The sequence below is a fragment of the Haliotis rufescens genome, unplaced genomic scaffold (assembly GCF_023055435.1).
Source record: "Haliotis rufescens isolate VD_foot unplaced genomic scaffold, xgHalRufe1.0.p SCAF_2, whole genome shotgun sequence".
Lineage (NCBI taxonomy): Eukaryota > Metazoa > Mollusca > Gastropoda > Lepetellida > Haliotidae > Haliotis > Haliotis rufescens.
The window spans coordinates 61,507,418-61,517,815 of NW_025963890.1; the positions used below are offsets into that span (position 1 = coordinate 61,507,418).

The 10,398-nt window shown below is 38.5% G+C and overlaps 1 protein-coding gene across 1 annotated transcript; it reads left to right on the top strand.

Moving 5' to 3' along the window:
* The first annotated feature begins 161 nt into the window (after positions 1-161).
* On the top strand, positions 162-3,144 carry LOC124142400 (coiled-coil-helix-coiled-coil-helix domain-containing protein 7-like). Its single transcript, XM_046510857.2, has 3 exons — positions 162-377; positions 1,743-1,841; positions 2,304-3,144. Exons 1-3 carry the CDS (start codon positions 276-278, stop codon positions 2,409-2,411), a joined length of 309 nt encoding a protein of 102 aa, XP_046366813.1. The 5' UTR covers positions 162-275; the 3' UTR covers positions 2,412-3,144.
* The last annotated feature ends 7,254 nt before the right edge of the window (positions 3,145-10,398 follow it).

A 10,398-nucleotide genomic window follows, 5' to 3' on the forward strand; every position in this document is an offset into this window, starting at 1 on the left:
TTGTATCAGTACGTGATATAAGATGTTCACAATTTTTCTTATGATTTAACTACTCTTCAAGAAAGTGATCACACATCAGTAATACGAAAGTTACATTAATGACATAAGACTTCATATTACCTCAAAGTTATTTTCCCTACTTTTGGAAGGTAATATAACTAAAATTAGTTTTCCCTGATACTTTCTTGTAAAATACAAGATGTCAGCGCGCATGGAAAACCTGTGTTGATTTGTATGCATCGAAATTTACCAGATATTTGCAACGCATTTCGGAAATGGCTTCCACAAATGGACGCGCCTTTAACGAAGAGGAGAGACAAAACAAAATTAATAGATCTACAAGACAGGCATCAAGCGACAAGAACCCATGCATGACGGTAAGTCTGACAGTGACAGCTTGGTGACACCGTCACTGGTCACTGACATCACAGGAATTCATAGCTGCAACCAAACAAAAATATATTTTGAGCAAAATTCCTTTTTACCGGACGCAGTCTTTAGCTGTAATTGGTCTCGGCTTTGACTGTCTCTTCATTGATCTCGCGTGCCACTTCTATCGCTAGGGCTATTTGTGTTAGGGTTTGGGTAGCAGAGCTCCAGATAAGCCCCAAAATCCGGTTTTGGTGTTGTGGATATTTTACCCATGCATTTTAAAATCATTGGGTATCAGTAATTCTATCTGGGTATTCAAATTTCTGTTACCCACTAGTTTTTACACATGTGGGTATTTAAGTTAAATATTTAAAAACACTATTCATCTAGTCCCTGCAAACTGGTGTCGTGTGGGTTCGAGAGCTTTATAGGACTCAAAAATACCACAATACTTCCACAAGAAAGTGTGATGGCAAATGATGGAATGCCCGTGTATAATTTCAAAATAAGTTGCTGATTTGCATATCGAATACGCAGGGTTACTTCACAATATTTTGATGGTACCCACAAGTTTTATTTTTGTAGGGTATCTGTAATGTTCGTTGCTTATTTGAACGCTTGGATTTTATTTTACTGCATATTTCTGCATTTCTGATGCATATTTTACACAGATACGCAGCTTATCTGGAGCTCTGGGGTAGGTTACCTTTAACTGTATCCTTAGCCATTGGACCCCCTTTCTGATTAAGTAACCACATTTATATCCTTAGGGTTAGGTACCTCTTTCCGATCAAACACCCCTTCACATTCCTGTTGTTTGGGAACCCATTGCCAGTCAAATTAACACGTCTTTACAACCCTTTGGGTTGTGAGTTAGGTTATGGATAGCTGTCTCATTTAAGAAAGAATCTTATGTAATTTGAGGAAAATCTGTAGAATTCTTATCGTTTTGAGTTTGCAGAGAAAAGTGGCTACCATGACAAAAAAAACAATCTGGTACGGATACACAAAGTAAACGAGGACTAATTACTTGTGATAGCTCCCATGGTCCTATGGTAAAGGGATGGCTAATTAGCCTAGCTTCAAGATAGCAATGCAAGTTTGATCCTCTGCGCAGGCAGAATTGAATTCCAGAACATTTAGTCTGGTAAATTGCATTTTTCCCATATTTTTTATGAGTATATATAATTCAAGTATCCTAAGGTATGATATACAGGTATACTGGAATACTGCTCGGTGGCATAAAACAGTTCTGTGTTGTCATGCTTAAATCCTGGTAATGAACCATTACACCAATACTGTTTCTATTTGTTTGACCAAGAATATATAAATCATATCTCTAATCATGGAAATCTGCTTTCATTCAACAGGAGCAACAAATGTCATACAAGTGTTTGGATGACAATGGATACGACAGGGAGAAGTGCTCTATGTGTTTCCAGAATTACCGGAACTGCCGAGAGTTTTGGGTATGCCTGATTTAAAATTCTTCTGAAATTATGTTGTCACCAGTAAGACTTTATTGACTGTCAGTGAGGACGCAGCCCTGGTGTGACAGCTGTTTTACAGACCGCTGTCTTTTAGCTGGAATATTGCTGAGTGCGGATTTAAACAAACAAACAGACACTTAAGTGGCAACTACCTATGACCAGTTTCACCCTTCCTTCCACATTAATAGTGATAAAGTTCACACATCATGTTATCACTAAAACAGTGAGGCGCCATACGACAGCAAATTCATAGCTGTACACATAAAAACCCTTTAGCCTTGTGGGATGCATGGATCATAAAGAATTATCATCTTCGAATTCCTGTGACCCAACTCACGGAGAAGACTTAAGTAAAATTATTACATGGAATTTGGGAATATGACAATTTGTAGTGGGTTATAATACGGTCTTTATCGTGCCTGATCCTTAATATATTTTCAGAGCCGCATCATGACGGACAGAAAGAGGAAGGGCATTCTGCCAGTACTGCCAGCAGTTGAAGATCGGGAGAAGGTCCGAGCAGAATACAGCCACATCCTTGGGTGGTGACATCAGTCCAGGCTGGGCCCACTCCCGTCAGTGTGTGTTGAGACGTGTGCATGATATTAGTAAACAGGACAGAATGTATCAGAAATGTCAAACAGTACCATTTTGGTGGAATCATTACTGTATTTTGCACCAAATTCCACCAATACAATAAAGTGGAATTTGTTACAAATGTTGGCAATAATCATTGCCAGAGATTTTAACTAGTTATTGATGTCATCTGTCATGGCAGCAAGAATGTTACACAATGGACAACATGTTAAAATGGCAGCATGTTTTCTGATAATTGCATCAAAATTCTTTTCCGTTATATTATTGGGTATGTTTTAACATAATCACCGGTAGATTGGGTTGGTTGGTTACATTTGCCAACCCCTTTCTACAGAATCTTTTTTCTGGTCCTCAAAATTTAGTTTATCTAGGGTTATATACGGTAAGCACATTATACTTGAGTCAGAAGATGAGTTTTACCCCTGTGGTGCGTGGTATAAGTAAATTATCACAGGTATTGTCACATAGGCTTAGCATGTCAAGTTTACTCTTTCCAGTCAATGCAATGTGAAAGGTATTCTGTTCAAATTGATAATCAGACCCCAAGTGTGACTGATGATCTCAAACTGGGGTTGCGGGGCACGTTTGGCCCAGTCGTCTAAGGCGCCGCGATTCGCTGTGCAGAGTTGCATCCTTTGGGCATGCCAGAAACCTATGATTGTGAGTTCGAATCCCGGTTCGCCCCGATTATGTGTCTAGGTTTGTCAGCACCATACCCATGCTCGTCAGACCTGCATCACTTCGGGCTTTCCTCCAACATTAAGCTGACACGCTGCGATATGACTGGAATACTGTTAAAAACGGCGTTAAACCCAACTCAATCTCTCACTCAAACTTGGGTTGGCATCTGGGAATGTATTCAGGGGTTATTTGCACACAGTTGTCTTAGCATGATGACTTTTGTAACTACTGTAGTTAAGCAAAGATTTAAATTATTAATAGTTGCTGTTGTGCTACAGTCACTTTGTGCATGTGGCCCCTGGGCAGAGCCTTTATTGTATAAAGATCATAATGATCAAGATGGTCCAACTGGTCTGTTATTAATGATAATCCAAATATGTTAATCCGACAATCTTTCATCCAAACTTCACAGGTTTGTACACACTGCATTGCTACATCAACCATGAATACTTACAACTGCTTTGCAGTGTAGTCACCATTTTATTCCACCAAATCAAGTCACAGCCAACAGTGAGCATTCAGGCCAAAAAGCCCTCAGGTTATCTCTGCACTTTTTCTCGTGCAACACGTGAAACAACCTTGCGTCCATCTACTCTCAATATTGTTTCAGTATCAGGCATCAGAAGAGTTCACACAGAGCTCTTACACAGACTAAGGTTCATTCAACTTCTGAGAGTTATACATGGCCTTGTTTCATTCACAGGGACTTGTAATGGTCACACCCAGTACTAGCACCGGGTGTGACTATCTTGTAGCTGCTAGGTTTTGCGTTACAGGCCCCTGTGGTTTCATTACCTGGCTAAAAACAGGAATGAGTCACAATTACACTGCTTAGCAGACGGATGTATTTACAGGTGATGGAGTTATGTAGTGTACATAAATCCAGTGCCGTAGCCAGCCGGGGGGCAGGGGGGGCAGTAGCCCTCCTGGATTTTTTATAGAAAACAGTTTTATTTGAATCATGAAAATACAAGTTGTGGACAAGTGATACTTGTACAAATATTTGCCCCCCCCCCCCCTTGTCAAAAAAAAGTTAACTACGGCCTTGAAATCCATAAAATATTGACGATGACAATCAATCAGTAAGGAGAAGATGCACTACCTCTGACTAACTATGTCATTGAACCCGTGTGTGTGGCATTGAACCTCTGTGTATGGTATTGGGGGTATCCGACTACACTCCACAGTATGATGATTATATGTAGATCTAGATGTTGTTTAGTTTGTTTGTTTAACGCCACACTCACCAATATTCCAGCTATATGACAGCAGTCTGTAAATAATCGAGTCTGGACCAGACAAGCCAGTTATTGAAATCATGAGCATCGATCCACACAATTGGGACACAATGACATGCATCAACCAAGTCAGCGAGCCTGACCACCCGATCCTGTTCGTCGCAATGACAAGCATTTTACGGCAAGCATGGGTTGCTGAAGACCTAGTCGTAGTAGGACCATGGGTGATAGGGCTGGCTAAAAAGATCCACAATCAGAATTATCGTCAATGGGAAGAAATATTAAGGATGATCAATATCAAAATTGCATCATCGAGTTGTTACCAAAACAGCCTTGTCACTTCTGTGATCATGAATCCTTTACAAATGGAATTATTTAATTGTCTGTAGAGACATTTCATTGTAAGAGACTTGTACATGAATGTATAGTTTATAATGAAGCAGTATCACCATTGATACTGATGTTGTGTATAACATAGATCATGTATTTGGAGGTATATGTAATATATTTTATTGGAAATTAAATATGTCCTGGTTTTAGAAGTCTCATTGTTTGTCTCCAAGACAAGAGTGAGTGAGGGTGGGTGGTGCCGCCTTAAATAGTACCGTATTCGACGTAATAAGAGCCCAGGGCGCTCTCAAAATAAGAAATAGGGGGCTCTTATTAGAATATTATTTTGGTGAAAAAAAACAGAGTTGAAAGATAAATTTCGTTGTTTCTGCTGTCAGCCTGAAAGGTTTATTTTTATATATTTTTCAAAATTAATTGCCAATAATTAAGGGTGCATATAGCACACAAGTGCGTATTATACGCGAATAAATAAGTCTTGTGTACATTGATCAATCGGAAGGGGTGCTAATTGGGATTGTTCACTAGCCAATATCTTAGCAAATGTCGCCGTGGGCGCTTATTAGAGCGGGGCGCTTATTACGTCGAATACGGTAATACAGTAAACTACGGTTATAACGAACACGGTTATAATGAACAAACGGATATAACGAACTAACTTTTTAGTCCCGACTATATGCTGTAGTTATGCTGTATATATACGAATTACGGTTATAACGAACTAAAATTAGTAGTCCCTTTGAGTTCGTTATAACCGTAGTTTACTGTATAGTATTTCAGTTACATCAAGGCGTGTCAGCTTGAGGTTACCGCGAGTGACTGGGATAAACAGGAAGAAAACCACAACTCCAACTGAGCTTATTTTGTACATTGTGTATGCCTGTTTGTCCTGAGTCTGCCAGGACTCAGATGTTGACATCCAGAGATGGTGAGGTGAGGTGAAATGGGGTTTAACGTCGCGTCCAAGATTATTGCACTTATATAGCGAAGTGCATGTACGTGTGTGTGTTTGTGTGGCTGCTTGTACTAGTCCGGACTGATGCTGATTCATAGTGCTAGCTCAGTGAGATACCATGACGCAGTGTAACATGAATACCCCACTCAGACACAGTATACTGACTCCGAGCCGACCAGTCCTTGTTTTAGCCCCTTAGTGCCGAGCACCAGACAGGGTAACAACAAGTACCATCTTTGAATGTCTTTTGGTATGACGCGGCCAGGGATCGAACCCCAAACCTTCTGCTCCCCGGGCGGCCGCTCTACCACTAGACCACGGAGGCGGTCTGACATCCAGACATCAGACATGATCACTATTATTGCATAGTATAAGGTCATCAATATGTTTATCCCATAGTAGATCCTGAATAATGTTATCATACAGAAAGAGAAATACTTTCTTTCAATTTTAAAATCCTGAATACCTTTATCCCATTGTAAGATAATGACACTTATTTCATAGTAAATTAATGAATACTGTCCCAGAGGAAGAACACAAATGCTTCTATTCCATGAGATCCTGAATACTTTTATCCCAAAGTATGATCATGAATAGCTTTATCCCATAGTGAGATCATTGATACTTTTATCCCACAGTGAGATCATTGATACTTTTATCCCAGAGTATGATCATGAAGAGCTTTATCCCACAGTGAGATCATTGATACTTTTATCCCAGAGTGAGATCATTGATACTTTTATCCCACAGTATGATCATGAATAGCTTTATCCCACAGTGAGATCATCGATACTTTTATCCCAGAGTATGATCATGAATAGCTTTATCCCATAGTGAGATCATTGATACTTTTATCCCAGAGTATGATCATGAATAGCTTTATCCCATAGTGAGATCATTGATACTTTTATCCCAGAGTATGATCATGAATAGCTTTATCCCATAGTGAGATCATCGATACTTTTATCCCAGAGTATGATCATGAATAGCTTTATCCCACAGTGAGATCATTGATACTTTTATCCCAGAGTATGATCATGAATAGCTTTATCCCATAGTGAGATCATTGATACTTTTATCCCAGAGTATGATCATGAATAGCTTTATCCCACAGTGAGATCATTGATACTTTTATCCCAGAGTATGATCATGAATAGCTTTATCCCATAGTGAGATCATTGATACTTTTATCCCAGAGTATGATCATGAATAGCTTTATCCCATAGTGAGATCATCGATACTTTTATCCCAGAGTATGATCATGAATAGCTTTATCCCACAGTGAGATCATTGATACTTTTATCCCACAGTATGATCATGAATAGCTTTATCCCATAGTGAGATCATTGATACTTTTATCCCAGAGTATGATCATGAATAGCTTTATCCCGTAGTGAGATCATCGATACTTTTATCCCAGAGTATGATCATGAATAGCTTTATCCCATAGTGAGATCATCGATACTTTTATCCCAGAGTATGATCATGAATAGCTTTATCCCACAGTCAGATCATTGATACTTTTATCCCAGAGTATGATCATGAAGAGCTTTATCCCGTAGTGAGATCATCGATACTTTTATCCCAGAGTATGATCATGAATAGCTTTATCCCATAGTGAGATCATTGATACTTTTATCCCAGAGTATGATCATGAATAGCTTTATCCCATAGTGAGATCATTGATACTTTTATCCCAGAGTATGATCATGAATAGCTTTATCCCATAGTGAGATCATCGATACTTTTATCCCAGAGTATGATCATGAATAGCTTTATCCCACAGTGAGATCATTGATACTTTTATCCCACAGTATGATCATGAATAGCTTTATCCCATAGTGAGATCATTGATACTTTTATCCCAGAGTATGATCATGAATAGCTTTATCCCGTAGTGAGATCATCGATACTTTTATCCCAGAGTATGATCATGAATAGCTTTATCCCATAGTGAGATCATCGATACTTTTATCCCAGAGTATGATCATGAATAGCTTTATCCCACAGTCAGATCATTGATACTTTTATCCCAGAGTATGATCATGAAGAGCTTTATCCCGTAGTGAGATCATCGATACTTTTATCCCAGAGTATGATCATGAATAGCTTTATCCCATAGTGAGATCATTGATACTTTTATCCCAGAGAATGATCATGAATAGCTTTATCCCGTTGTGAGATCATCGATACTTTTATCCCAGAGTATGATCATGAATAGCTTTATCCCACAGTGAGATCATTGATACTTTTATCCCAGAGTGAGATCATCGATACTTTTATCCCAGAGTATGATCATGAATAGCTTTATCCCATAGTGAGATCATCGATACTTTTATCCCAGAGTATGATCATGAATAGCTTTATCCCATAGTGAGATCATTGATACTTTTATCCCAGCGTATGATCATGAATAGCTTTATCCCATAGTGAGATCATTGATACTTTTATCCCAGAGTATGATCATGAATAGCTTTATCCCATAGTGAGATCATCGATACTTTTATCCCAGAGTATGATCATGAATAGCTTTATCCCACAGTGAGATCATTGATACTTTTATCCCAGAGTATGATCATGAATAGCTTTATCCCATAGTGAGATCATCGATACTTTTATCCCAGAGTATGATCATGAATAGCTTTATCCCACAGTGAGATCATTGATACTTTTATCCCAGAGTATGATCATGAATAGCTTTACCCCACAGTGAGATCATTGATACTTTTATCCCAAAGTATGATCATGAACAGCTTTATCCCAGAGTGAGATCATTGATACTTTTATCCCAGAGTGAGATCATTGATACTTTTATCCCAAAATATGATCATGAATAGCTTTATCCCACAGTGAGACCATTGATACTTTTATCCAACAGGAAGAACAAATATTATTGGCTCAACTGGTGAATATCTCTTCAAGACTGCTCCTTCACTCGTTGTATCTGTGGTATTAAATGCTCTTCTGACTTCCTATCGGCACAAATATTCTCACTCTCAAGCTGTTTGCATGGACACATGGCCCAGTGGCCCAAGGTGCTGGAAAGCGCTGTCCAGAGTTGTGTTCCTTTGTCCTTCCAGGATCTGCTGATTAGCCAATTATGGAATTTTTTAGAGTGTTTGTGCAGTAAATGTTGCATGATGGCTCGCTGGTCTCAGGTGCTACAAGTGACTGTGCCGGGGATGTCACTTATCTGCCTTGTTGTGTAAGCATCATGTCTACACTTGCTGATTTCACCAACGACTCACTTTGACAGCATTGTATTGTCTAAACACTTTTCTTAACCTCAGTTTGAAAAGAAAGAAACAAACAAGAACTGAAAAAATGTTTATTTGAAAAAGCAAATTTTATCATTCAAAAACGAGATGCTGCCATTCCTACTTCATTTAAGATATACTATAGTCGTATAAAGTAGCGAATTTGAGATTGACGACTGGTAAATCTGCGAGCGATTCGATGCTCTTATATGACAACCACTGTCAGGTCTCACAATGTATGGAATGTGTAATAAATAACAAAACACCCACAGTCACCCTTTTACTTTTACCCATATCATTACCAAAAAAACAAATTAATTTTGTTTCTTTCCTTATATATATGACAAAAAAACATATCACATTGATGTATGTGCCATCATAAAAATTGACAAAGTGGTCGCTTATTGAAACTCAACACAATGAGTTAAATGTGTTGTCAGGGATCAAGGGATAGTGAACAAACATAGATAATACAAAAAGATTTCTATATTAGTTTCTAGGCAATTATATTCCCATTCACACTGTTGGTTTCTGTATGCTTTACGTCATGTAAAGTTTCTTACTACTTTACATATGGCCCAGATATTTGTCAGGGGGCGCTTATTTAACAGTATTCCAGTTATATCACGGCGTGTCACCTTAATGTGGGAGGAAAGCCCGAAGTGATGCAGGTCTCAGACGTTTACCACTTCGGTGAAACGCACGAGCACAGGTATGGTGCTGACAAACCTAGAAACATAATCGGGGCGAACCGGGATTCGAACCCACAATCATAGGTTTCTGGCGTGCCCAAGAGAAGCGACTCTGCACAGCAAATCGCGGCGCCTAAGACGACTGGGCCACCCGTGCCCCCTGTATCTATATCAAGATAGCAAAGCGCCAACATCTGACTATGTAGAGCTATATTGATTCTGCATAGATCACAGCTATGTTATAAATAACATTTTGAATTAATGGAGTTAACAAGGTGTCCCTTTATCATGAACTAATATTTACAGTCCAAGTAACATATTACTGGAAGTTTCTTCCCTTATAACAAACTGGGAAAACACTTGACATTATGTTTGGTTTACTTTGTGAACTTCTGCCAATCCAAAATGGCTGAACATCACAGAAAGGATGAAGTCCCGAACCACGTCTTCACTTAGTCCTTTGCTTTACAGGGACATCTTAATGTTTCACTTGCAAAGAAAAGAATTGACCATTTTGATCAGTACAGCAAACATGTACATATATATTTTGAAATAGAAATGTATCTATTTCTTAAACCTGGTGGAAGTTTGTGATAGCACCTTTGAAATTTACAACCAATAATATGATCATCTCATAAATGTTCATACATCAAATTTTTAGTTAATTCGGAAAAGCATAAGTAAAAACAAAAAACTACAAAGTAAATATGGTGTATATATATTGTTTGTATATCACTTAAAGATTATATCAAAGTATACATTGCAAAA

Excerpts from the sequence above, each read along its gene's own strand:
- LOC124142400 (XM_046510857.2), top strand. The coding sequence starts at position 276 with ATGGCTTCCACAAATGGACGCGCCTTTAACGAAGAGGAGAGACAAAAC. Across the intron at positions 378-1,742 it reads ACAAGAACCCATGCATGACG|GAGCAACAAATGTCATACAA; the intron begins GTAAGTCTGACA and ends TTCATTCAACAG. Across the intron at positions 1,842-2,303 it reads GGAACTGCCGAGAGTTTTGG|AGCCGCATCATGACGGACAG; the intron begins GTATGCCTGATT and ends ATATATTTTCAG.